Raw genomic sequence first — 27,229 nt, 5'->3', positions numbered from 1 at the left:
AAATTTTCCCCTGTTTGGGTTTTTTTTTTTTTTTTTTTTTTTTTTGGGGGGGGGGGGGGTTCCCCAAAACTGTGATTATATGATGTCTTTTCAGCTACTTTAATTCCATCATACGTTTTAAAAATGTTTACCCTAAATGGTCACACTGTGATAGGAAAAAAAAATGTAAGCATATAATCTGTAATTCAGGGGTGGGCAATCTGGTCCTCGAGGGCTGGTGGCCTGCAACTCTTGGATGTCTCCCTGGTCCAACACACTTGAATCCAACAGCTGAATCACCTCCCAAGTGCAGTCAAGTTCTCCAGAGTCCTGCTAACGACCTCATTATTTGACTCAGGTGTGTTGAAGTTGAGATGCACCTAAAAGTTGCAGGCGACCGGCCCTCAGGCCTGGAGTTGCCCACCCCCTGATCTAGCTTAACGGCTTTTATGGACAACCCTGACCATCCTCTGCAGTAGACTGCTTTACACAGTGTTTTCAATTGGAGGATTCTTCAGAGTCGCTGTAACACAGACTGCTTCAGGAGATCCTTCATGCCTATAGTCATCAGCATCCACAACAACTTAATTTTCTTTAAATATTTGAATAATATAAATAAACAATTACATTGAAATAAAATTGATCAGAAACACAGACAACTTTAAACGCATATAGTTTTACTTGTTTTTTCATATTTGATTGGAATGAGACAAAATGTGGAAAGGTTCAAAATATACGTTTCCATTCCTCTCTGAGAGCATGTTGCTGGTTAAGAGACATCGACCTCGGTTGGGTTGCACCAAGCGCTGACGTGAGCAGCTCAACGCTTCCGGTTAACGCTTCGAAATAAGAGTTTTTAACTAACATTGAGGCCATGTATGTGACTCATAGATATAGAAAATGATTGCATACATGAAACACTGTGCGTCGCGTCGTTTGCCACGCCGTTGTGTTCAGTCACTCCTGCTGGAGTGATTTTGTTTGAAGGTTGAAAAAAGTTCAGTTTCCGGTTTACTGCGAATTCTCTGGGTAACTTGATGACTGTAACAACCAGTGTCAATTCAACCAGGAGATAGGCTGCTGCAGACGTTTGTAAGTCTAATTTATTATAACATGTTTATTTGTAGTTATTGTAGAAGATATTAGGCCTCAAAAATAAACAGTACTGTTGAGTGTATTACTGGGAATGTGTGCTTAACTGACCTCTACCTCTCACTTAGCACATGCTAAACCTAGCTAATATTAGCTTATTTGACTGGCTAAGTGGAGAAAGTGTTGAGGGTTTTCTGGCTCATCATCAGGACCAGGGTCTTCATTCAGCCGGAAAGCGGTATTAGTGACCGTATAGTTTACTCAGATGTCACAGAAACCCTTCGGTAACAGAGTTTAGCGTGGACGTGACGGCAAATTCTTAAAGGAAGTCGCAGCAATGCGTCAGCTAAAACGTCAAATCTCTCATTAATGACAGGGAGTTTAACTTTTACTCCTTAATATTCATCTTAAACTAGAAACCTGAAGCAATAACTGCCATTCAAACTGTATTTCTTTATTATTTTTATTTTACTATCATTACAATTTGATTTTTCATTTAAAAACTCTTTGAAATTTTTTGAAAATTTTAACTGACCAGTTAAGTTTTTTTTTCCTTGCCAGTTTGTATTCATGGGGTAGAAAAAATTGATCTGGAGATCTTTAACTACTTTGAAAGAAACAAAAGATCAAAGCTGAATCAGTGTGACAGTCCTAGACTTGGGGGCAATAGTTAAATATTAAGAAATAAATAAAGGAAAGATACTTTTGACTCAGAAATGGAATTTAAAGAGTTAAAAAATGAAAACAAAAAAAAAACACCTCAATGGGACTCATTTTAGTAATGGAATTTATAAAAATTGAAACGGAAAAACTGATGATTCAGAATATTCCTACAACAACTTGTAAAACGATTTATTTAATTCTCCAGTTACTTAAGTGAACCAAATTAACCAAAAGACAGACTCACAACTCTGCTGTTAGATTGTTTTATCTTCTGTTTATTTAATATGTTCACCATCCAAAGGATTGCTACTGAAAGCTGTGGAATCACTTTGTAGCTAAGGTAAATTCACCGCTGCACACATGGGATAGAAACCAGTGGAAACAACTTCATGAAGGAAGAAATAAACTTCAGATACTTCAGTGACCTTGTTAGAATTCATGGTAAAACATTTTAGATGGGATAAGAAGAAATTCATGGTGTCAATGAGTTTCAGGCGAAACCTGCAGATACCCAAGATAACGCCACAATTTGGAAAACTCTGAGCTCATCTGACTTACAACAAAATTCATATTCACAAGTTTACAAGGATGGAGAACCATGGCAACAGTTATTGCCTGGAGAGTCTGTTCTTCTCAGCTGCTGAAGATTGTAACTCCTTCAGCGTTGTCATGGTGACCTGGTGCATTCTTCCTGATCTCTCCGGGCTGATCTAGGAATAGATCTAGGAATCTAGGAATAGATCAGCCTATTGCATTACTCATGTTGCATTTTTCTTCCATTTTTTGATGAATGATTTAAGGGAACTCCGGGGGATGTTCAGGACCTTAGAATTTTTTTTGTCCATCCCTTGACTTCTACCTTTCAGTAAACCTTTTTCTGATTAGTTGGGAGTTTTCTTTAGTTTTCATGCCAGAAATACTGATGAACTTTCCAGACTACAGTCACTGGAGACAAACTCACTGCACTCAGCTGATCTCCAGTCCACTCAATTTGAGACTACTAGTACCAGTTGGCTGGACCTCTGTTGAATTAGGTCAGTCACTTTAAAGTGGTGGGGAGAGTATTTTTTCTGTCAGTTAAGTTAAATACATGAATCTTCATTATTTTGTAGAAATCAGTTTTCACTTTGGAATGAAGGATCTTTTTTTTAATTGTGAAAGCCAAATTATGTTGATCATTATTGATTTCTAAGTGTAACAAAATAGTAAAATATCAAAGGGAGTGATTGCTTTTCATAGGCCCTGTATGTTATAGAATTTTTTTTTCTGGGTGTTTCCACAAGTTCTTAACTGTATTTACAGACCTAAGCTTATAAATTGGAATATTATTGAAAACGTTATTACTAAGTGAAACAAATTACATAGATAAATTACACACACGGGTTTTTTGTCTTAATCATGATGATTTTCTGCTAACAACTAATGAAAACATGACATTTAAAATTAGAATATTACATCAGAGCAATAAAAAAATATTTTTAAAAACAAATATGGGATTACATACCCACTGACCTACTTATTTTCAAAAGACACTTTTAAACTGACAAATGAGATGTATCTACTCTTAATTTATTCAATGTAAGATGACGGTGTAATTAACTTTTTTTCCACACCACAAAGCTTTAACTCTGAAATAAGAAAGACACTTTTGTGTGATTTATTCTGTGGAATGAAGGATCTTTTTTTTATTGTGAAAGCCAAATTATGGCTTTAATTCAGTAAGAAAACGGAGCCTCCTTCACGGATAATGATCCCGTATTTATTGCTTGGTGTCCAAGCTCAGCTTGCTGCCATTTAGTTAAATGTTGTTCTCCTTCTGCCTGTCTGTCACCGCTTCTGATCTTATTCTTAAATGACAAAGAAACGCTGGAGTTGCAGACACTTTCTCTTTCTGTCCGAATTCTTCTGAGATGGACGTTGGCGTGTCCAAGTCCCGCGTGTTTGTCAGCTACAGCTCCCAAGTCCTCCTCTCCAAGTGAGACAGGCCTTTGCATGGTGGTGCTGTGTGATCTGGAGTCATTCATTACCCCTCACTGCTCCAAGTGTTGGCTCCTCATCTCACTTTGCTCAGCCTAAAGCATTATTAAGAAAAATCACACACAATGCATGGAACGAACTGTTGGAATGTCTGACTGAATAAAGTGAACAGCATGAACCTGTAGCAGCTTTTGGTGCTTTTCATGCATCAGTCAGGGTCAGGGGGCCTGTAGTTATTGGCTTGGCTACAAGCAGTGTGTGTGTGTGGGTGTGTGTGTGTGTGTGTACAACAGAAGGTAATTGTTAAATTAGAGGATGTTGTTTTATTGCTAGATGTGACTACTTGTGCTCAGTTTGTATCTTTTTTTAACTGATTGTGATGAAGTGAAAATGGACACCTTGGTAATATTAAATGTTTCCTGAAATGGACTCTTGCTGAGAGTAAAATGAACATCAGTGTTTAGTTTGTGACATTGTTCCATACTGGATCTGCTTGAATTCAGGTTTGCTGCTACTTTCATTTCTTTGCTGCATGACTGCTACAGAGCTGCTCATCAAAGTTAAACGCTAAAGACTTCCCTTGACCCCAACTAACACTGGAACGCATTTGATGTTTTTAATAAGAAAACCTGAATTAGGGATGCACCGATAGATTGGCCATGATTTCCTTAATTTCGGGTGGATATTTACATGTGAAGTCAATCTTATCTTCTGATCTTTTCTACTTCTGCAAAGGTTTAAAAATCATCCAGTGTCCTCTTTTGCTCCACTGACTGACACAGACTGTCCCCTGGTCCTCGTCCACCAGGTCATGTTTGCACATGTGAGGTTAACAATAATCACACTGTTGCCAACATGGACACTTTGTTGCTATATTTAGTTGTCCTCATCTGACCTCAAACATTGTGATTTTGTAAAAGCAAAATAATACTGTGCACTTTATATTTGGTAAGATGCTCAAAACAGGCCTGTAGTCTAACCTGTTGTGCAAAAAAGTAAAAATAAGAGACCAAAGTAACTTATTTTTTTAGTTGATTAGTTGGATTGGACTGGACTTGAACACAATGACTGCGGGCTTATAATTTAGTAGTTTGCACAGAAATGCTAGGCTTTTTACATAATATGCCGTCTAGGGCTGCAACTAATAATTATTTTAGTAATTGATTATTCTGACGAGTCATTGATTAATCAGGATAAAAATAAAATGTATTTCTAACACATAATATTAGAAATACTTTAAAAATGCAATTAACCAAATATTTCATTTGATTTGTCAAATATGAAAATAAACGTGTTATTGCCTAAAATGCAATAACAACCTTTGTTTTTGTGAATGTTTGATCATTCATAGAAAAAGATGAGACCGTCACAACTTGTGACAACTCAGTCCTTTCTGCTTGAATTAACATCAGTACAGCATAGGCTGATCTGGTGATTATTTTTTTGACCATCAAAAAATCATTATTTTTATTTTTGGACTAAACTGATTAATAATTGGATAGCAAAAGATTTTTTTTTTTACAGAACTTGAACCAAGTGAAGCTACATCAGCCACCTAAGATAATAAAAAGGTCCTGTTGGCACCTTTGTATTATCTTAAATGCAAGATGGATATATTTTTGAACAGATTTGACTTACTGCTCCGAGTGTGTTGTTCTTTTAGCAAATGACAATTACTAAATTAGCTGACCATTATTTCAATAATCTAATCATTATGATGATTCTGATTAAACGTTTCAATCCTGGTTGGATTAAAACAAATGTATATTGCTTCATGGATACTATTTTGTGTTTTTCACTAAACTAAGATTGGAACACTGAAAGTGGATTTAGGGAGGTGCGATATTGGATTTTGGTCAATATCCGACATGCCGATATACTACAATTCATTTGGCCGATAACCAATACAAATACCGATATTTTTTTCCTATAACTTCTTACTGAAACTATAGGACTTTTTAATGCTAAAAAGGAGGTTGCAATGACTTTCAGCTTGCATTATGTTTAATACCAAATTTACACGACATTTGACCTCTCTAAGACAATGTCAACACTCAAACAGTGCAAATTGGATGTTGTGATGTGCTGCAGACATCATTGTCACTGGTTAGTCACAACGGCTTTTATATAGCGAGTTATTTTGATGGAATGGCCAATGTCAGATATTAAATCTTAAAGCTAATATCAGCCGATACCGATACCATGTTGATAATATCGTGCATCCCTAGGTGGATTGGGACCTTTTTATATCAGACAGTGTCAGTTAATAAAACAAAGCTGGTGTCACTGTCAGCCAAAATCAGAATCTGCAGGTCAGACGTTTTAAAGATTGGCCAGAAAATTGCAGTCGGTGCACCCCTAACGTGAATATGCCATGAGAAGTGCTGGACAGCAGAGAGCTGATAATGCCCTTGTGTCCTGTCTCAGGTGTAGCATCCCGCTGAGTGTGCGCTACGTCATGGATGCTGTGAAGGACGGACCCAGAGGGAAAATGGTAGCTCTGGCTGCAGGCCTGTCTGTTGGAGCTACAATAGGCTACATTGTCTATCGCCACATCAGCAACACCAGCAGCAGTAAGTTGGTGCTGTTATGAAACAAACATATATGAATGAATAGACAATCAACCACTAATTATTTATTATTCTCTGATGTCCTGACAGGTCAGGAGCCTGACACTGAGGAGTCCAAAATTATTCTTCCTATAGAAGTGTATAGAAACATCTCCAGATGTCATGCTACATTTCTGGATGTGGTAAGTAGTTCACACCTTCGTTCATCTTATTTTACCTTTAAGGAGTCTACTTATTATAGTGTAAATAGAGGCATAGATAGTTTACTTTGATCAGGAAATAAAGAAAGTAGGTAGGATGGAGAAGCTGGTCAGACAATAACAAGCGCAGTGCGCTGCATGCACACTCTGCCCAGCTCTGATGGAGCAGCAGTGGTGATAGAATCCTATCAGTCACACATTCTTGATGATTTGCACTTGACTCAGCCTGCGGTGACAAGTGACAAGATGGAGCTTGAAGATGTTAAGCAAAAGCTATGAGCAGGAGTTGCTTACTCAAATGGTTGTCTAAAAATGAAAGTAATAAAATTGTAATTAAAATATATTGGGTTTACTTTGGTGTCCAGCCTTTAATTAAAGGTTGATTAGTTGAATTGGACTGGACTTGAACACAATGACTGCGGGCTCTGACTGGGTCGAGTTCAATATTTTAGGCCTGATCTAAACTCTATTTTGGAGTCTGGATTCAAACCTGAGCAGAGCTGTTTACACTCATTTTCATTACCAGCACCGGAATAGATTTATACCCTCTCAACATGGAGACAAGCACAGAATATCTTTGTAAATGCTTAAGAAAAAAAATGTTTCACCACATGACAGGATGCGGCGCCATAAAACAAAAGTGTAGCAGGAGGTGATGTAACATGGCCAGAACTGCACCATATTTGTTATTTGTGAAAGTGTTAGAGCAGTGGTCCCCAAACTACGGCCCGCGGGCCAGATCCGGCCCGCCTCCACATTTGGTCCAGCCCCCTGAACAATACCAGAGAGCATTTAGATAATTTTTTCATCTCCCGTATTTTCCGGACTATAAGCCACTACTTTTTTCCTAAGCTTTGAACCTTGCAGCTTATAAGCCGCACTGGGCTATATGTGGATTTTTCTTCAACCACCAGGGGGCTCTTTAGCAGGAAATGAATCATTGGAAGTCAAAATTGAAAATCAAAGAAGAAAGCGCCCATTAAAACAGAATTAGGTTTTCATAGGGAATTGAAATTTGAGAATGTTGTTGATCAGTTAAATAGCATTGAGGGGAAAAAGATTTTTTTGTTTTTTTAAATAATACTGGTATCATGATGAGAATTTGAGGTATAGATATTAGGATCCAATAGATGGCAGTAGTGCAACAATAATGGATGCAAGCTGCGTTGAAATCTAAAGCACAAGAAGAAGAAGGAGAAGAAAGTGCCCATTTTCATTTAGCACATGCTAGTAGCAGACACGAAGGATCAGCACTTTTACTGTTACAGTTACTGTTCAGAAACTACCATAATCAGTTCGGTTAAATCTAAACTTGGCAACTTTTTCTTTTTGAACCCTATTAAATGTGATATTCAATTGACCTGGTATGACTCAAATTTTGGGTGTCCACCCCCCTCTGCTGCTGCTTTATCGTTGTGGAAAACCTAGAGCGGCAGAGATATCTGAGGCTTATAGTCCGGTGTGGCTTATATGTGTATGTTTACTGTTTTTTTTGTCTGTTTTTGTTTTGTTTTTTGTTTTTTTTAAACTTTGGGGTTGTGGCTTATAGTCCGGAAAATATGGTATTTATTTCATAAATAGTGTTAATTCCTGGATTTATTCTGTGAAGAACCCATAGAGGGTTATTTGATTGTGCTTTCTGGAAAACAATACATTTTTACATTTAGGCACTCCTGCAATCGTCACACTTTTTCTGTTACAAACTAACTCCGGTCCCCCACCAGAGAAAGAAAAAGTTATGTGGCCCTCACGGGAAAAAGTTTGGGGACCCCTGTGCTTGAGATTTAGATGGAACGTCAACATCAATGTTTAAAAAAAAAAGACCTGGCCACCAGGAAACATGAAACCGCCATTCTGCAATGTATTCCCTTTGGAACCTGGTTTCATAAATGATTGTTTCTGGTCTCCTAAGACGCTAAATCCATGTGGACGCTCGGCCTAAACAACAAAAAACATTTTGTGGATACACCTAAATCGTCTCTGTGTGGACAGGGCCTCGGCCTGTTATTTTCTCAAAACTGAACAACACAGTCATCATGTTTTATCCTTTATCTGGTACATGTCTCATTTAATGGCTAAGGACACAGTGCTTCATCCACTTGGTAAGCTCCTGCCTCTTTCTGTTCCTGTTTTTTAGGCGAGCCAGAAGTCTGGCGCTCATGTGAGAGTTGCTTCATACTCGGACGAAACTGGCCATAAGGCTGCTGTGTGTGTCCAGATACAGGGCTCAAAAGAGCAGGTCCTGTTGGCCCGCTGTGTCCTGGAGAACCTGGCTACGGACTGTGAGCCAACAGTGGAGGTTGTAGAGGTTCCTCAGAACGCTTTTGGACGTGTTATAGGTACTCTCATTTATAGAGTTAACTTGTTTTCCTTAGGACGTTTTTTCCTTGACTCATGAGACTTTGAGTAACCCAATTTCCATGGTCAGCTGTTGGAAATTAGTGGCTAAATTTAGTGAATCATCTTAGTGAGCATTTATCTTATTGTTGCTGGACTTTGTAGATGTGGCTGTTATGGAAGTGTATTTTAGGTAGGGCTGCATTTATTGTTTCTGTTTTACTAGAATTAAAAAAAGATGATTAGTAGGCCGCCGTTTTTTTTGTCTGAGTTAGTCAATACAATAACAATATGATCAATACAATAAGTTTTTGAACTGATATGGTTTAAGAAACAGGCACAGTGGAAGATCACTGACATAAAACTGCTAACAGTTTATTGAAAGTCTGAATAATATTGCTGGGTGTGGTATAGAAAATGCAAACAATAATGGGCCTAGTATGAAACCTCGAGGAATCCCACAGGTTAAAGCTGCCTGCTTTTATTGAGTATTTTGCAACTAGTAGGTGTGTGTGTGTGTGTGTGTGTGTGTGTGTGTGTGTGTGTGTGTGTGTGTGTGTCTATCTATGTGTGTGTTTCAGGACGTGGTGGTGAGGGTTTGAAACTAATCACAAGAAGCACAGGAGCCAAAATAGTTTGTTCCAGAGAGAAAAAGCACAGCCCTGGAGGAAAGGGGAGTGTGACCATCACCGGGAGCAAACAGGAGGTCAAGCAGGCCAAGGTGAACCACTTATTTGGATTTTATAAATTCAACTCTTTATTTAGAGTTAGGCTCACTACTTTTTTTTTTTTTTTTACTTGCAGGAGATGATTCTAGAAAGAGTTGGAGCGGATGCAGTGGTGAGGTCAAAGATCTCTCAGTCATCTGCCCTTCGCCAGAAACGTGGACATAAAGTTGTGAATCCAGATCCCTGCTGCATGGAACCCAAATGCCCTGTCGGTCTGAACAACAACAGCTCCGTCTCCTACACAAAGAATGGACTTGTTCAGTCCAAAGAAGCCACGGCTGAACGTCTGCTTCTCGAGATGAAGGCACTGAAAGGCACAGATGAGCAGGAAGAGGAGAGCAGTGTTTCCACAGATACGCTCTCTGAAGTGTCCAAGTTTGAAAGTCAGCTCACTTTAATCATTTCTCAGCAACTCTACCTGTATTAGTTTCCATTCAACTCCAGTTGTTTGACACAAATGATTTTGATTTCTTCTGTGTGCCCCAGTTCCCAGCCCAGACCTGAGCTTCCAGCCTGATGAACACTTAGAGGTTTATGTGTCTGCATCGGAAAACCCAAACCACTTCTGGATCCAGATTCTGGGCATTCGCTCCCTCCAGTTGGACAAGCTGACAGAGGAGATGAACAACTTCTACTCAAATGAAAACCCCACAGTAAGTACATGTGCGGAGTTAATCATGTTGCACTTTATGGGTTAAAGATAAAGCACACAACAGTCCACTGAAGAGGCAGCAGCTGGTTTTAATTGATTGTGTACTGTTTGACAGTAGCTTCTAGCAGCTCTAGCCGTGTTCCCATTCATGTCTTGTGAGTGCATTTCTACTCTAGCAGAAAGCAAAATGCTACTGCTATCAATACAATGAGCAGGACGTCATAACATCATACATTTATGTGTAAAATAAAGTTTGCAGCTTAGTGCTTTGCTGTGTCTGTTATTTCCTTAGTCGGAAAAAACTCAATTAGATCAAGAAAAAGTACTATTTAACCATGCACTTTGAAGACTCTCTGATGCAATTCAATGATGAATTGACTTATGTTTTAACTCATCTACTTGTAGCTTCAGGATCTTGGAGTTTGGACTACAAAACTCCTGTGAGAAATAAAAAAATAATAAAAAAAAGAATTGGTTAGCTGAAAGTCCATGACCTTGTTTTGAAGTTCCAGAGCAAATACTGTGACGTAATAGTTCAAAAAAATGGACGGAAATAGAAAAAAACTGAAAACGCAGCACTGGGAGACACTAGAACTTTTCTGCAGTCCTAGACACTCAAAGTACACAACAAAATGTATGAAAGGGTGAAATAAAATAGCATTATATTTCCTCTTTAACACAATTATGTCAGATGTGCTGTTATCTTGTCTTCCATCCACCTGATGTCTGACAGGGCACAGTATCTGGGGTCAGGACTCCTTCACAAAGGTTTGAAGCCAAATTCTCCAGTCTCTCCAGAGACCCTTCCAGTGTCAGCCCGACCCGACCCACCACTTTGTGACTGCTTGCTGTTCACAATGTTTTCCTGTCACTATCAGCTGATTAGAATATTTACTAGTGAGAAACTTTAACCACTGAACTAACTGGCTAACTGAGTTCCTAAAAAGACGCATTTTTTCATAAATATTTGTAGAAGTCTTCGTGCCTAAGGGACCAGATTTTATACAGCTGAGGTCTAGAAGGGCCTGGAACACCAGAATTGTATACATACAGTTGGTAAATAAACGTTAATGCAGCTGGTGTTGTGGGTCTGCAGGAGCAGCGGATGGATAGCATTTTGGTTGGAGACATTGTGGCTGCTCCGTATCGAGACTACAACACATGGAACAGGGCCAGGGTGCTGGGGTTTCTGAGATCTGGACTGGTGGACCTTTACTATGTGGACTTCGGGGACAACGGGGAGCTTTCCAGGGACAGCCTGCGTCCCCTCAGGTAAGAGATGCCATGATTGTAAGGTGGACTTATCTGTAGAAGGAAAAAAACATGATTTGATTCCCAGCTGAATTTATAAGTTTAACCCCTTACTAATACTTTGACTTTATAGATTTTTTATAGCAGGTTTGTTTAAGATTTAAATATGGGCTCTAAACTGATTTGGATCTCAGTAAGTGAAATGAGTGTTTGATCACCTACTAGCTGATAAGCATTCTGACCTTTACAGAACGTCAGCTTTAAGCTTGGTGAGAAAGAGACCTACAATGGTGTTATGTTTCAAAAATGTAAGACTTACAAGATAACTGTTCATTTCTTCCCAAAGATGTTGAGTTGCAGTTTCCATTTAACAACTTCAGGACATTCAGGACGCTGTATCAGCTTGTCATCGACAGTACATGTCGATGACCTTGGGATGACTTGCTTTGTCCATGAATTTGTGACCAGACTAGTGATTTGTTTTTCATTGTAGTCTCAGAAATGCAAAGTATTATAATCTGCTCGGCTTTGCTACAAGAAACTCACGGAATGTGTTATAAATATCTAAAAGGGGCAGTATTATGTAAAGTCAACTTCTTTTTAGCTTTCCTTCACATAATAGTACTTCCTGAAAGCAGAGGTTCAGAAAAAGCAGGAGTTTTTAAATCGACAGAGGGCCAATTTCCAGGTGTTAAATTAAAGTCACATTTCTTTGATATTTGATACTTTTTTATAACAATTGAAGATAACTTAGTTACTTGATTGTGCTATAAAATGGCACTTTGTTTGTGGAAAATGGGTAATACTGCCTCTTTACATTTAGAGCATCATTTGTTGCTGTGTAAGAGAAATGGATTTTATTGAACTGCGGTCAACTTTCATGTCTCCACTTTCTTGCAGGGCACTTTAACTCAGCCTTGTTTTTGTCCTGTGCTCCACAGCTGCTGCCAGGAGCACATTTGCATGCAGTACTTGCTTCAAAACTTAATAACAGCTTCTTATTTTTGCTCCACTAAAATTCCAGGAGCGACTTCCTCAGCTTACCATTCCAAGCTATTGAGTGCAGCTTAGCAGGGGTCAGGCCTAAAGGTAAAATATTCACCCCGATTAAAATTACATTCACAGACACACATTTGAAGCCAGATACATACATTATATGAAAAGACCCATAACCTTTTTGTCTGACATCAAATCAGACTATCTTCATTTAGGTCAACCAAAATATTTTTTATTATCTAAATGAAAAAATGAGAGAGAGGACTTTATTTTTCTTTTTTTTTTTTTTTTAGAGATTTCTTTAAACAAATGTTTCTTCATATTCCAAAGTTTCCATGTTTCATCAGTATTTGGTAGATTTACCTTTTTAAATTGTAATATTTGGGTCAAATGTTGTGACTTTGTTGTTAAGCTACTTGGTTGGTAATCTGGTGGAATACTGAAGGTCACTGTTTATTTTAAAGACCCACTTGTGTCGAAACTTTAACATACTGCCTGATGCATTGGGCAGTTGGCTCAATGTTTCCTTCATGCATCCACAAGAAGACCTCCATTTGACTCAGAAGTTGTGAATTAAAGTATCAGAATATTGCAAAGCCTTGACATCATTGTCTGGGTTTTCTCAGATTTTTGGCAGCTATGGTTACCTTAGACATATCAAACTTATGACTTTTAAAAAAAATTATAAAAATTATTTGTCATATATCAGAAGTGTAGCAAGTGTAGTGTAGACAATCCTAACTAAGCTAAAACTGGTCATTTTCATGTCGGACAAAACAAAAGATTATGTCTCTTCTCACACAATTAATAACTTTAAATAGTAAACAATTAGAAGCTTCTTGTTATTCTCTTTTACATTGACTACAGATGTGCCTATAGCCTATATTAGCCTGTATTTTCCAGATGCTGTGTCTACAGACAGTGTTTCTGTTTTCTCATTCAGGAGAGGCTTGGACTGAAGCAGCTCTGGACATATTTGAACAGTTGACATACTGTGCTAACTGGAGACCCCTGCAGGCCAAACTCTGCAGTTACTCCCACTCCGAAGTCTCGTCCTGGCCAAGTGTTAATCTCTATGACAACAGCAAAGGAAAGGTTAGTTGTTTTTTTTGTGCTTTATTTATCCAGACCAGTTCATCGATTTGTGAATTTATTCACATATTTCAGACCTATACATTGCCGTTTAGCTCTGTTGTACCAATTGTGGCTAAATAAGTTTTTTTTTTCTTTTTTTAGTTCATTTTCATGAATTATGAAGATAAACAATGCTCTAATTTCACATATAATTAAGGTTGACATCAGTTACTAAAACCCTTACTGATGATCAAATACACGGGATGATCCAATCTGTGTACTGAATGTTTTAACATGTTGAGTCAAACCAAACATTTTAAGTGAGCCACTTAAAACACGTGTCTTCACCTCAACAGCCAGACATTCAAAAGAACATATTTTAGTAAGTCACGAGTCCTGGTAGGATGAATGGAGAGGAATAGATCAAATATCTGAATTTGATTTCATAGTTTTTGAATAGGGTCTTAATTTTAACTTACTAAATGTTGCTGTAATTATTAGTCAGAGGAGCACATCTCCCTAGTTAGAAGATTACTTTTACTTTTGTCAAAGTGGTGAATAAATATAACATAATACAAGTCGATGATAGTTGGTGCAAAGTATTCCAAAGTTGACAGCATCATTTCACAAAAGAAAACAATAGTACTCTAAGACTAAAATCGAAAGGTATTAAATATGAAAGGGTGAAATGACCAAGATGTGGACTTTTTTGTTTGAAACATGTCTTTAAACAAAATATTCAATCTGTTTCATTTAGGCTGTGGATATCGGTGAGGAGCTCATACGGCTGGGCCATGCTGTCAGCTTCCAGGAAACATTTAATGAGAAGGTAGAAGGGGACAATCTAGGCTGTTTGCAAAGGATGTTGGTGAGTCTTTAAAACAAAGTGTGAATTAAACTTAAATGTCTCCAGAGGTTTTACAAGAACTGGCATGTTTTTTTGTTTGTTTGTTTGTTTTTTCACTCCTAGATCAGTTTTGGGCTTTATGGCCAGCATGAACTTACACTTTCCCCTACATTTGTTTTAAACCTGACTATTTGAAAACATCTTGAAGTGGATTTGTTGTCTCCTTGCAGGATGATGTAATAGGAGCGACTTCAGAGCTCAGTCTGTCATGTATCAGTTTGTCAGGTGAGTGGAGAAACTGGAGGTAGGGGGTGTATGTATACACACACACACACGCACACACATACACTGAAATACACTAACCAGAGTGTAAACAGCTCATATAGTATTCAGAATAAAACCCATGTTTACCATGAAACCCAAAATCTTGCCGTGTTCAGTGATTACTTTCTAAGTTTGAGATGAAAACTTGCATTGTGGTTCATTTTTCTTATTTCTTGGAGACTATTATTCAAGCAGGTTCTAGGTTACCACATGAGGACAAAACCATAGAAACTTAAATCTGGGAAAATATGAAATTTTTATTTATTTTTTTAAATACCCTCAAAGGTGTGTAATTGATGAGTGCTGTTTGTCTTGTTAGGTGAGAAATGCTTCACATGCAGTTTTTAGCTGTTTGACGGTACTCATTAGCTGCATTTCAGCTTGAGTCATGTCACAGGCAGACGGGCTCTTTCTAATGTGATGTGACTTCTGACATGTTTCTTTTGTCCCTCAGAAGCTGCTTCAGTCTCAGGAAGTGTGGATGATGGTGTAGAAGATGAGCTGCTCTGAGACCAAACAGATACATAAAGGCATTATTTTTTTGCTACTTAAACATTGTATCTGTTGAAAATGATGACAGTATGCCTCTTGTGTTCCAGTTTTAATTAAGCACTCTTTTGCATTGGTCCAGGTTGTATGAACAGGAGGAGCAAGAATGTTTGTCCCGTGTCTAACCACTTAAATCACCAATGTGGAGCCTTCCCTACGTGTCAAGAGCAACACCGTTTGTCCAGCCATTTTCATTTTATTGTTTTGCTTTAGGGTTCTTGTACCCAGTGCTGCTGTGTCTGAAAAAGTTTGGGAAATTTGTGTTTAAGATTCCTCAAATGCACTGTTATGAGACTTAGTGGTTACTTAAAGGAAAATGGTTGAGGCATTTTCTTTTGTGTATATTGTTTATTATATATGTTAAATATATTAAAGTTAATCTAATATTTTTGAAAAGAAGTCAGGCAGCATTGTTCAATGAACAGAGTCAGTTCACTTTAAAAAGGGTGACATGAAGTGGTCCATTAGACATGAAACATTGTTCTTCAGAGAAATATTATATTGACCTATATTACAATAAATTACTTATTTTATTTGACAGAGATTGTATCTTTATTTTCATTGCACATTCCTAAAGTAAACTGAATAACCACAATGCAATAAAATAATATTCTTTCTTCATTGTTTCATCGGTTTATGATTAAACTGTGGTGGCCATTCATTCGTTTCCCTTAAAGACTTCTCTGTTTTGTTTGTGGATCTGTCGATGACCTCCATTCGGAATTGACCAATCAAAGAAAAGTAGGTTACGCTCGCTCATGCGCAGTTGGGCCAGAGTAATTTGTTGATATCCTATTCACTAGTATTCATTTAGACATTCGTATTCTATAGTCAGCTTTATCCACAGCGCGGGAGTTTAATTTACAGCAGGAAGCAGAGCTAAGATAAATGTTTTCTATATGAGGGGCTGATGGAAGACGCACGGGATTTGGTGAGTGACTTTGAGACATGTTTGGGCCTGAGTTAGCGCTCCTCCTTTGTTGTTATCGGTTACGCTAGCAAGCTAATGCTTCTGACAGCGTTATTTATTTGAAAGCGCTCATAAAAGCTTTGTGGTATAACCAAAATGATAGAGATTGACCTTAACTTTACACACAAATGTATGCGTTTTATTTTAACGCAATAAAAACTGCTTCTATGGCGAAGTAAAATTAAGAAAAAACGATTTCCGCTAGCTAGTTGTGCTAGTGCTTCTCGACAGAACTAGCATAACAGGCTAGTTTCAAAGTTCCTCTTATTTTTGTTTATTTTCTTTTTTTTTTTCTTAAATGTTGCAGTCTTCTGTTTTGTTCATGCATATTTTTATTTAGACTCTAATTGATGGCAGGAACATTTCCCCAGCATATTTGTATGTCTCAGTGGGCTCAAATTCCACCTGTAATAAACTGAAGAGGAAGTAGGGATGTTTTGATGGCACTAAATGCTTGAAATTTGTTCAGGTGTTTGGAATCGACTGGCGAAGAATGTGAGCTTTCAAAACATCTTTTAAAATGGAACAGGATTTTTGTGATTAGTAGGAATGACTAAACATGCAGAATAGACAAGTGTAGTTTTATTTTTAGTCTTGAAAGCTTGATTAAATTATTTGGTCACTATTAAAGTATATCATATTGTCTACTTAAAATGTAAAGATATTTTTTATCATTTTAATGACGTAAAGTCGATGTTGTTTTTTAAACTATTCTTTTGAATTTTAAACTCTTATTCACCATGAACAGCAGAATCAGAACTTGAAACTTTTACAACCGGATCCTGCAACCTTTACAGTCCAAAAAGCAATTTTTGACCTCTGTTTAGTTATTTTAAATATCGCGTTTAGATCTGCAAATGTTTCATCACTATTTATAAAGTATCACTATTTTATTGCTAGTTTTAGATTTAAAAATTTTAAATAAAAACAACAAAAAAAAGAAACAAAAAAACGTTTGGCCAAAGTGGATGGATATGTGTTCTTCCATGGCATGTTACTTGTGCAAAATGTTAGACATAGTTTTAAATCTAATGCTAAGGTAAATATCTAAAATAACATTCCTGATCTTGTGTCATTCTACATAAAAACTGAAACATTTGTCATAATATCTATATTTAAAATAATTTGTTGGTTCTTATATATTTTTTTTTATATCCAAACATAAACGCATTGCTCAACATTTTCCCAATTATCTACACAGTAATGGCGCCCTTTTTTCGAAGCTCCCTTGCTCATTTGCCATTTCCTGCTTTTGTGGTGTTTGTCCATAGAACTGTTCGAACTGAGCATCTATCTGTTTATCCCGCTGGAGAGCTGTCAATTGAGTTATTTTCTGTACTTGAAGTTTGCTGTATGGAAATGCACTTACATGTCTGGTGAATATACAGGAACATTTCAGCAAATTATTCCAGTGACATGAATAACTTTTGAAAATAACCTTTAAGAAGGAATTAAACACACATTTCACTAAGACCACATTTCTGTATTAATAGTGGGTTTTTTTATTGGTCTGATGTAATATTCTAATCTTCAATGTTTTAACTGTAAGCAGAAAACATCAGTCTGTGTGGAATTAACCTATATAATGTGTCACCTGGTCATAGTTACTTAAAATAAATTAATTTCCAATAATAATTGAGATGCATCTATATATAGGAATCAGACCCCCATTTCTCCCCCCAAAAGTAATATGGTTTAATCCAGAGTCAATACAATATTCAATTAAATTACACAAGAGATTTAATCATTTTTGAGACTTTTTTTCTTGTATACTAAATGTATACTAGTAGGTTGGTTAATAAAATACACATAGTAAAACGACAGATTGGCAACACCTGGGTATGAAATGAGGGCCTGACTTGGTGGAACTGTGAATTGACCCACTGTTTGTCCCTGTCCAGTTGCCATCAGTGCCACAGCCTTAGAGAAGGTTTGGTTTAGCAGGTTGATTAGTCTTTACCTGCTCCTTGTCCGAAAAGTACAAACCTAAAAATTAAACTACATTATTTTTAAAACTGCTCAAACTAAACATTTACATAAATATCTCTTTTTAACCTTCATTGCCAATTTCCTGTTTTTGTGAAATGCACTAATAGTTATTTCTATGTTACTCCATATTTATTTTCTCTTAAGGAGAACAGAACCATATGAATATTAATTCGCTGCACCTGCTTCACTTGAAAAACTTGAACTGTGGTTATCAGGAACAACCATGTTGTCAGTTTGTTTTTGGCTCTTGCAGTCCAATGGATATAGATATGGGTGTTTTATAAATTTATTCCATTGCTGCAACTGACATGCTTTAATAATAGGTTCACATGTGCATCAAAATGTGTTTGGTATGACTTAGTTATCACAGAATTTAGCAAACAGTTTTATTTTTGTTGTATTTTCAATTGATGTCAACATTGTCATTGATGCCTCTTGGAAACTGGGAATTATTTTTAATTATTTGATCCAAGTAATTAAAAATCGTTATTCAGAGATTCCCTTTCAGAGAAGGGAATCTCTGAATTTTTACGGCAATAAATATACTTCCTACTCCACCAGGTATTTTTATGCAAATATGTGTTCACACATCCTCAGTCGACTTTAAAATCCATGACCTTTCTGTATTTTGATTGAAGGTAATCATTCAACAATGGTGCATTACAAATTATACAACTAATGGTGGGCCTGTTTTACGGCTCGTGATGTATGTGTGATATTTGTGTAGTCGTTTTTTTCCTCTGATTTTTGCCATTTTCCTGTCAAGGCTGAGCGCACTGCACGTTCAGAGCGGAAGCGCCGGGACTCATTCGGGATGTTTGATGGCTACGACAGCTGCAGCGAGGAGTCCACCAGCAGCTCCAGCTCAGAGGACAGTGAGGATGACGTTGTGCGCTCCATCCCAGCCAGCCTGCCCATCATCAAGAACAATGGACAAGTCTACACCTACCCTGATGGCAAAGCTGGAATGGGTCAGTACATACCATCTGCTTCCTTTGCCTTCTGTTGGAGGATCTTGACAAAACATGATGTTGAAATGGCACTTCTAGACGGGGATCACTTGGATGGTTTACTTCTTTTCTTAAGCATTTTTTTGAGTTAGAATTATTTTAGTTCTCTCTCTTTAAAACCATGAAAGTGTCCATAACGGTTCCACAGTTTGGCGTAACTGAAGTGGGAACAAACAGCTTTGTTTCCATGGTGTCCATGGACATTTCTCCTGTCAGGGTGAATGAGTAGTTCCAGCTACTCATTCACATATTTGGTCTGAGATTTGCATTATAAACAGGGATGCCTTAGTTTTTATACTCATCTGCTTGGTCCAAGCAATTGCAATGGCAGTTATTAGTTTTTGTATATATTACTTTGAGGTATGTTTTCAATTTTCCCACTCGAATTAAACGTTTGTGTAATCTATTTTGTGATCTCTCCAGCTACATGTGAGATGTGTGGAATGGTTGGTGTTCGAGACGCTTTTTATTCCAAAACCAAGCGCTTCTGCAGCGTTTCCTGCTCCAGGAGTTATTCCTCAAATTCAAAAAAAGCTAGCATTCTCGCACGACTTCAGGTAAATCATCTAGATTAGGAGCTCGCCAAATCCTGGTATTTCAATCCGCTGACGCTGATGCCTGGCTCGTTTCGTCCCACAAGGGCAAGCCTCCGACAAAGAAGGCTAAAGTCTTGCAGAAACAGCCTCTTATGGCAAAGTTGGCAGCTTATGCCCAGTACCAAGCAAGCCAACAGAACCAAGCCAAGTCTAAATCTGGTAAGTCAGCAAACAGCATTGATTGTATTTGATGAGTGTATGAGTTGTATCCTGACCTTCACCTTCTCTGGACCTTCCTAGTCGTTCCTCCAGAGAGCTTCGACTGGGGAAGGTATATCTGCAGCAGTAACACGGTGGGAGCTCCCGTCAGCTGTTTTAAGCATGTAAGTTACAACTGAATATCAACTGCAGAGCCATGAGCTAAACTCTCTTGACTGAATATTGTTGTGCTGATTTCTGTGTAACATCAGGCCCCTATGGGGACATGCTGGGGAGACATAGAGGAAGGAGTGAGGATTGAAGTGCCCAACTCTGACACCAACCTCTCCACTAAGGTCTACTGGATTGCAGAAATTATAAAGCTAGCAGGTAAGACTGTCAGAAAATTAGATGGTTCCAGGGAACAAGCTAGTTTCTGTGCAAATGATTTGTCAGGATATAGGAAAAAAAAAGATTCCAATAAAATTTTTTGTCATTTTCTAATGACTAGATGGGTAATTAGATCATTTCTGTAGTATGTGGAGGAGGTGGATAGATGGTGCAAGAAGATGGAGCTTGTCAGTATTTTATAAAGAAAAAAAGTTGACTCTACATTAGAGATGCAAATCTTTCAGCATCTTTCAATTCAGAAATGATTTTTAACTCGGAAACCAGTTTTTCTTTTCAAATGGTCTACAGATTCTGTTTAAGTTATATTACTGACAAGAAGAAAAGACAGTGTACAGAAATAGAACATTTATATAAAATATTCCATAAGGTTTATTAAATATGGAATTAATTATATGTTCTGCAATTAAATTCATTCATTTTATTTTAAAAACTGGATATGATTTAATAAGATATTTCGTATTCCTGGACTGAAGCACATTATGAGTGAATTTCAACTGTTACCAACTTCACCAATCGAACACAGTGGGTGGGATTAGAATTGAGACCCTGGTTTCTGATTGGCTGCTTCAAACAGCAAGTCAAGGCAACTTCTTCCACATTTGATTTGACACTCTTCACTCTCATTATTAAACTAATTAATTAGTTAAATTGTCAAGTTGAAAAAAGGAAATAAATAGAAGACATTGGGTTTTTTTTAAGGCTGTTTTTTCCTGACTGTTCTATAAAAATGAAGTTTTTTTTTACAGGGACACAGTAAATAATGTAGAAAATGAATCTAGTGGTTAAACTTAAATTCCATTTGTTTCCCTGTTAAAGCAGAGGGTTTTGTTCTGTGGCTCTGCAGGGTTCAAGGCACTGCTGAGGTATGAGGGCTTTGACAACGACACCAGCAAAGACTTCTGGTGTAACCTGTGCATCCCTGAGGTGCATCCAGTAGGCTGGTGCGCCTCCAGCAACAAACCACTCGTACCTCCAAAAAGTGAGCATTGCTCCTCACTCGTTCAGAGTTTGATCTTGAAGCTGCCAAGTCTCCTTCTCGTTGGTGCTAACTGCTGCTGTGACATCTGTCACCTCTCACCTCCAGGCATACAGCATAAATACTCTAACTGGAAACCCATTCTTGTGAAGCGTCTCACTGGAGCCAAAACACTGCCAATGGACTTTACTGCCAAGGTGAAACACGCAGCTTCCCACGGCTACAGCCCAGCTTTGCCGAATGCTTCCTTAAATCAACCGCTAACTCCATGCAGAACATTTCTGGTTGTCTTCCCAACTTTAGGTCCGTGAAAACATGCAATTCCCATTTAAGAAGCTGATGCGGGTGGAGGTGGTGGATAAGAACTACCTGTGCCGGACACGGGTGGCTCTGGTGGAGCAGGTGATCGGAGGACGCCTCAGGCTGGTCTATGAGGACGACGGCCTGGATGACTTCTGGTGCCACATGTACAGCCCTCTGATCCACAACATCGGCTGGTCACGCAGCATCGGACACCGCTTCAAACGATCTGGTAGGAGGTGAAAATGTCTCACACACTTTGCACTCCAGTCCATTCTGAGACTGGGCCATGTAGATAAATGTACTGGGTCATCTGTCCAAATCCTTGATTTCTGGTGTATAAAATCCAGCTGTTAGTCATGCAGACTGCTTCTATACACATTGGGTTGTTCTCAGGAACAACCCAATGAGTTCACTGGAGTACCTCAGTGAACTCCAGCGGTACCATGATAGGATGAACCTGAGCATTAAGTCCAGTGATTAAAGTTCCTCACTACTAAATATTCCAGTGGTTGGAGCAGGAGGCTGCAGTCCTCCACCTGGCCGTCCTGAGTTCGTTCCCCCCCATCCTTGGTATCTTTGTCCTCTGATTGGCTGCTAGATGCTGAGCGCAAACACCATGACTGAATTATGAATATATCTCATGTAACTGTTTACATCCATGGCTGCCATGATTTTTACTGACTTGCCTCATGAACAGGCTTATTCACATGTGTTTTTAATTTAATTTCTTATTTGATGGAAGTGCTGCAATTGTGAAAGTTTTGACACTAACAGAATATCAGTAAAGATTTTCTCACTCTTGCAATGGAAGCGGAGCTACTGACAGGACTAGTTGAATTCATTCTTTTTGCTGATGTAGCACTTTTGTTTCCTCAGATGTCACAAAGAAAGCTGAAGGACAGGTCGATGCCCCCGCACAACTCTTTCAGAAGGTAAGAATATCTGACCTTCCAGTGGTGCAGGACGTGCGTCATGAAGTGTGATGAGGCGTCTCCTTAAATCAGGAGTTCTGTTTAAATTAATAGTTTAAATGTTTTTTCACTCTACGCGGCTCCATCTGGGCTCAGATTGAGATGTGAGATCTAGAACTCAAAGAAGATGAAACGCATCTCTGCAGCAGCAGTGCACCTGTTGAACTCTGACCTGTCCTTCAGACCGTTTCACTCCATGTCAGTTTCAGAAACTCTAACCCTGAACAATAACGCTTAACCTGCACTTTTAAGATGTTTTCTGTGTGGTTACATGTCTGTGCTCGTATGTACTGCTGCTGCTCTCTGGATCTGTTACCCCTCAAACAAATAAAGTTTACCTTTAAAAATGATCTGAAATCATTTCTAACTTTATGTAGAATTGTAAATCTGATACACTTTGACCTTCCTGGGATTTACATTGTTTATGACAACCAACATTAAAACTGTCTGTTCTTCCTTAATAGAGAATGTAATGTTCCATTTATTAAGCAATCCAGCCTTTATTGAAATGTGTCTGTTCTATCAATATTATCATCCCAGGTAAAAGACGTTGACCAGAGTGAGGAATGGTTCAAAGATGGGATGAAATTAGAAGCTATAGATCCCCTCAACCTCTCTGCTATCTGTGTAGCCACGGTAAAAAAGGTGAGCGTGGTCATTGGACGTGATGTGGATGAACAAAGCAGCTGATTTTGTTTCCATATTTTGATCACCTTCGAGAGGCAGCCTGACTGATGTGTTGCTCTGCAGGTGCTGGCAGATGGTTACCTCATGATTGGTATCGATGGCTCTGAGGCCATCGACGGATCAGACTGGTTCTGCTACCACGCCATGTCTCCCTCCATCTTCCCTGTCGGCTTTTGTGAAATCAACAACATTGAACTCACGCCTCCAAAAGGTACACTTCTGTTTCTCGGCCCACTCCAGGTTTAACCAATGGAGCTTTATGTTTCAGAAGCTCCATTCAGAAATCACTTCAAGACAGAGTCTAAGTGGCTTTTTGCCCCTGACTTATCAGTAGAAGTGGTTACAGTTCTGCATTAGTTGATATGTAAGCTGGGCCCAGCTGGCTTCATTGACAGATGATGTGTGTGAGACCAGCCAGCAGCAAGATTTAAAACCCTAAACACAGTCATAGAGACTGTTTGATAGAATTTGCTGACCAAAAAGAGGAACACTGCATCCAACTTAGATTGTGTGTGTAGAGTCGACCCGCTCTGACAGCTTTATTTCTGAAAACTCACAGCTGTGTGGAATATTAACATCTCTACTTGTTGTTTCTCAATGACCAGGGGAGTTCAGAGCTCTTTAGGTTTATAAGGCTACAGCAGGGCTTAATGCTCAATTTAAACTTTTTTGTGCTGCAGTTTGTTTATTTTTGCATGGTCGTTCGTATTATTAAATACGAACGTAATGAGACTTTACATCCCCAAAGCGACCTGCATGTGCAGAAGAAGATTGTAGACGTCACACAGCAGCGCTCTCTTTACGGGACGCCACCGTCAACTTGGTTATTCAGAGCCGTCAACATTGTCACAGGATCATAGCAACACAAAGGGAAGTTGGTTAAAACAAAGTGCAACTGTTAGCGATCAGTTTTTTTTTGACTGCGGTGAAAAAACCGGATTTGGTTCGTGTTTTCCTGCTGTGTGAATGTAGCCTAACAGATGTGAGGTTCTGATTGGATGTTTTGTTCGCTTGGCTGTTCTTCAGGGTACACTAAGCTGCCATTTAAATGGTTTGACTACCTCAGAGAAACAGGCTCAATAGCTGCACCTGTCAAACTTTTTAACAAGGTAAGATTTACTGGCCTTCTTTGTCCTCTGGAGTTAGAAGTGACCCCTTGATTCAGTTCCTTTCCCTGCCTTGGAGTGTTTAAACCGCCTCTACCATGCGGCTTACAGGAGGTTCCCAATCACGGTTTCCGGATAGGCATGAAGCTGGAAGCTGTAGACTTGATGGAGCCACGGCTGGTGTGTGTTGCCACGGTGACGAGAATTGTGCACCGGCTGCTAAGGATCCACTTTGATGGCTGGGAAGACGAGTATGACCAGTGGGTGGACTGTGAGTCACCAGACCTCTACCCAGTGGGCTGGTGTCAGCTGACAGGCTACCAGCTCCAACCACCTGCCTCACAAAGTAAGAACCTCAGCAGCCCACTTCCCTCATCCTGCTCTTTCTGCACCTGGATCCAGGTTATCTGCTTCATATGCACATACACATGATGGCACATCAAAGAGTCAGGCAGTCATCAGGTCTGCTGATGATTCAGTCAGATGGATTCCATCATTTCTCTGACATCAGCAGGGTTCAGATCCTTCTGATTCTTCACATTCCTGTGACATCGTTTCGGCTCCAGAGCTCAACAATATGAAAGAAGGAATGAGACTCAGTAACGTGGGATGATGCCAAAACGGCATCAACCTACAGAAATCCTGAACAATAAGACCTCTCTAAAGTAAAGAGACTTACTTGTACATCTTTACCAGTTCATGAATACTGGCAGGCGTTAATGTGATTGCACTGTCCAGAGATTTTGCGTTGTTGCATGAGTTATTTCAGAACATGGTGACTGCTGTAGGTTCAGTCAGATCCAGAAAGGATGAAATATGACCAACATGTCAGAGAGAGATTCACATACCCACGTAACATCCGGCTCTCCACTGATCAATACAGACTTGTGTGTCTGTAAAACTATCACTGCAGATAATATCTGTATAATATAATCTGCCAGCAGAATGAACTGTGTTAACCCTCTGTGGGATTGTTTTTTTACCACAATCCCTTCAGGTAACTAAAGGGCTGCCACAAATGCTTACTTTTTTCTAATTATCAATTATTCCTTTAAAAAAACAACAAAAAAAACTTATTTATATATTTTTAATAAATGTTTTTAAAACGATCTCACAAAATAAAATCTAGGTTAAAATTTTGCATTTAAAGGTGTAAATTATTTGTTGACGTACTATTAGCTGTGACATGACAAATGTAAATGTTTTTATTTATAATTTAATTAACATGTTACTTAATTACATGAATTTTGATGGATAAAAGTTAAATCGCATTGTCTGCTTTTACATGCAAACGTTCAGAACAGAACCTTTGTGTTGTGTTTCTGTTAAATCCACAAATCTGATGCACAAGCGACGTCTGCAAACAGCTTTGCCCAATTGGAGTTCACTTCTGCTTCTAAAAATGATCTGATTGGATGTTGGAAAAGGCTATTGTGCTAAAAGAAGCTATTCAATCCTGATTTTAAAAAAAAGTTCAAGTTTTTGTGTGTTTGTTTTTTCCCCACATCCTAATTTGTGTCCTTTATTGATGCCATGAACTTGAGTTTTGATCTGTGCTTTCAGGTAACAGAGACACGCCTCTGTCTGTGCCCAAGCAGAAGAAGAAGACCCCTCAGTACAAAGGACAGAAGAAAAGTCAGTATGCTTTCCTGCTCGGTGTCTTTCCTCTTCCTCTGTCTTTCCTCTTCCTCTGCCCGTCACTCGCTACTTTGGTGCTGGAAATTCATGTAAAATGTTTTCATTGGACCCATCGTGTCACATTGCACAGCACAGGGAAAAGACGAAAGCAGCATTTGTTCCAGTTGATAGTTGAGAAAACTCTTGGAAGCAGAAAGGATTGTGTCAGACCTTTCGGTTTGTGTTAACATCACCCAAACCACTGTGCTAATGTGAACAACTAGTGGACAGTGGTAAACTCAGATTAGTGGTCAGGGTGTTGAAGAGTTTCTTTCAAGTCACAGGGGATGTTGCTGCCCTGGGGGGCTTCCTTTGAAGATATGGCTTCCAGGATGTGAAGGTCACCTGTGTGTGGACAGCTGCAGTGGTGGAGGCTTTCAAACTGAACAAGGCTGTTAAGGACTGGTTATCTCGAGGAACTCCTGAAACAGCAGATGGGTTCCTGGCAGCAAGAAGCGCTGGTGGATCTAATGTAGTTACAGTAAGTGTGGGAGGAAAACGAAGAGGTTAGGTTGAAATAATTTTGTTTGCCCTCAAGAAATATCGACTCAGAAAGGGAAAATAGGGAGGAAAGTGAGTCCATCACCAGGGGACAGTGGTGGACGCTGAAGGCGCTACGTTTTTGCAGCGCTGTGGTTGATAATGTGGCATTGAGGTCTGGGGCCAATTCCACTCTAAAAAAGTCTATTCCAGTCGTTGATGACTCCCAGCCTCTGTGAGAAGGTTTACTCCCTAGTGTTGGTCGGGAGGTTCTGACCTTCAGGAGGAGCTGTGTGGCTTTCACCCTCAACAAACTGTGGAACAGATCTACACCATGGTGGATGTTTGGCAGATCTGTGGGTCTGAAGAAGGTTCTGGTTCATCTGTGCAGCATGTTGTAGAGGTGCTGCTGGAGCGCGAGGTCTGTGAGGCGACTGTGGCTCTGTGGGAAGAGTAGTCGGCTTGTGATCGGAAGGTTGTAGGTTCAGTTCCAGCTTCCTCCTGCCTCATGTCGATGTGCCCTTGGGCAAGGCACTTAACCCCACATTGCCTACCGATCTGTGTATCGGTGTATAAATGTGTATTAAAAAAACAGTTAAAATGATTGGAAAAGCGCTATATATAAGTTCAGTCCATTTACCGTTTACAAGAGCTGCTGCTGCTGCTGATGATGATT

General features: G+C 38.9%; 2 protein-coding genes across 4 annotated transcripts in view; both read left to right on the top strand.

Moving 5' to 3' along the window:
• The first annotated feature begins 841 nt into the window (after positions 1-841).
• tdrkh (tudor and KH domain containing) lies at positions 842-15,900 on the top strand. 2 transcript variants are annotated; one of them, XM_015060432.1, is made up of 15 exons: positions 842-1,071; positions 3,596-3,709; positions 6,139-6,284; positions 6,372-6,463; positions 8,619-8,820; positions 9,400-9,539; positions 9,623-9,929; positions 10,033-10,199; positions 11,295-11,470; positions 12,474-12,538; positions 13,389-13,540; positions 14,277-14,387; positions 14,597-14,651; positions 15,145-15,220; positions 15,322-15,900. In XM_015060432.1, the coding sequence occupies exons 2-14, from the start codon at positions 3,645-3,647 to the stop codon at positions 15,198-15,200; spliced, it is 1,734 nt and encodes a 577-aa protein (XP_014915918.1). In that variant the 5' UTR covers positions 842-1,071; positions 3,596-3,644; the 3' UTR covers positions 15,201-15,220; positions 15,322-15,900. The 2 variants fall into 2 exon arrangements, with proteins under 2 accessions (XP_014915918.1, XP_014915919.1); XM_015060433.1 differs by lacking the exon at positions 3,596-3,709 and having other exon boundaries at positions 851-1,071.
• An 82-nt stretch (positions 15,901-15,982) lies between these two features.
• mbtd1 (mbt domain containing 1) overlaps positions 15,983-27,229 on the top strand; it is a 22,661-nt gene continuing 11,414 nt past the window's right edge. For both annotated transcript variants that reach the window (XM_015060430.1, XM_015060431.1), the window contains exons 1-15: positions 15,983-16,170; positions 18,965-19,169; positions 19,632-19,765; positions 19,849-19,963; positions 20,045-20,127; positions 20,215-20,332; positions 21,198-21,332; positions 21,438-21,526; positions 21,633-21,861; positions 22,509-22,564; positions 23,144-23,248; positions 23,354-23,501; positions 24,317-24,399; positions 24,508-24,742; positions 25,960-26,031. In XM_015060430.1, the coding sequence (XP_014915916.1) occupies positions 16,150-16,170; positions 18,965-19,169; positions 19,632-19,765; positions 19,849-19,963; positions 20,045-20,127; positions 20,215-20,332; positions 21,198-21,332; positions 21,438-21,526; positions 21,633-21,861; positions 22,509-22,564; positions 23,144-23,248; positions 23,354-23,501; positions 24,317-24,399; positions 24,508-24,742; positions 25,960-26,031 (1,828 nt within the window). In that variant the 5' untranslated portion in view covers positions 15,983-16,149. The remainder of the gene's footprint in view (positions 16,171-18,964; positions 19,170-19,631; positions 19,766-19,848; positions 19,964-20,044; positions 20,128-20,214; positions 20,333-21,197; positions 21,333-21,437; positions 21,527-21,632; positions 21,862-22,508; positions 22,565-23,143; positions 23,249-23,353; positions 23,502-24,316; positions 24,400-24,507; positions 24,743-25,959; positions 26,032-27,229) is intronic.

Source organism: Poecilia latipinna, unplaced genomic scaffold (genome assembly GCF_001443285.1).
Source record: "Poecilia latipinna isolate Pla-1442-1.1 unplaced genomic scaffold, P_latipinna-1.0 Scaffold1714, whole genome shotgun sequence".
NCBI classification, from domain to species: Eukaryota; Metazoa; Chordata; class Actinopteri; order Cyprinodontiformes; family Poeciliidae; genus Poecilia; species Poecilia latipinna.
This window is presented reverse-complemented; position numbering and strand designations above follow the sequence as displayed.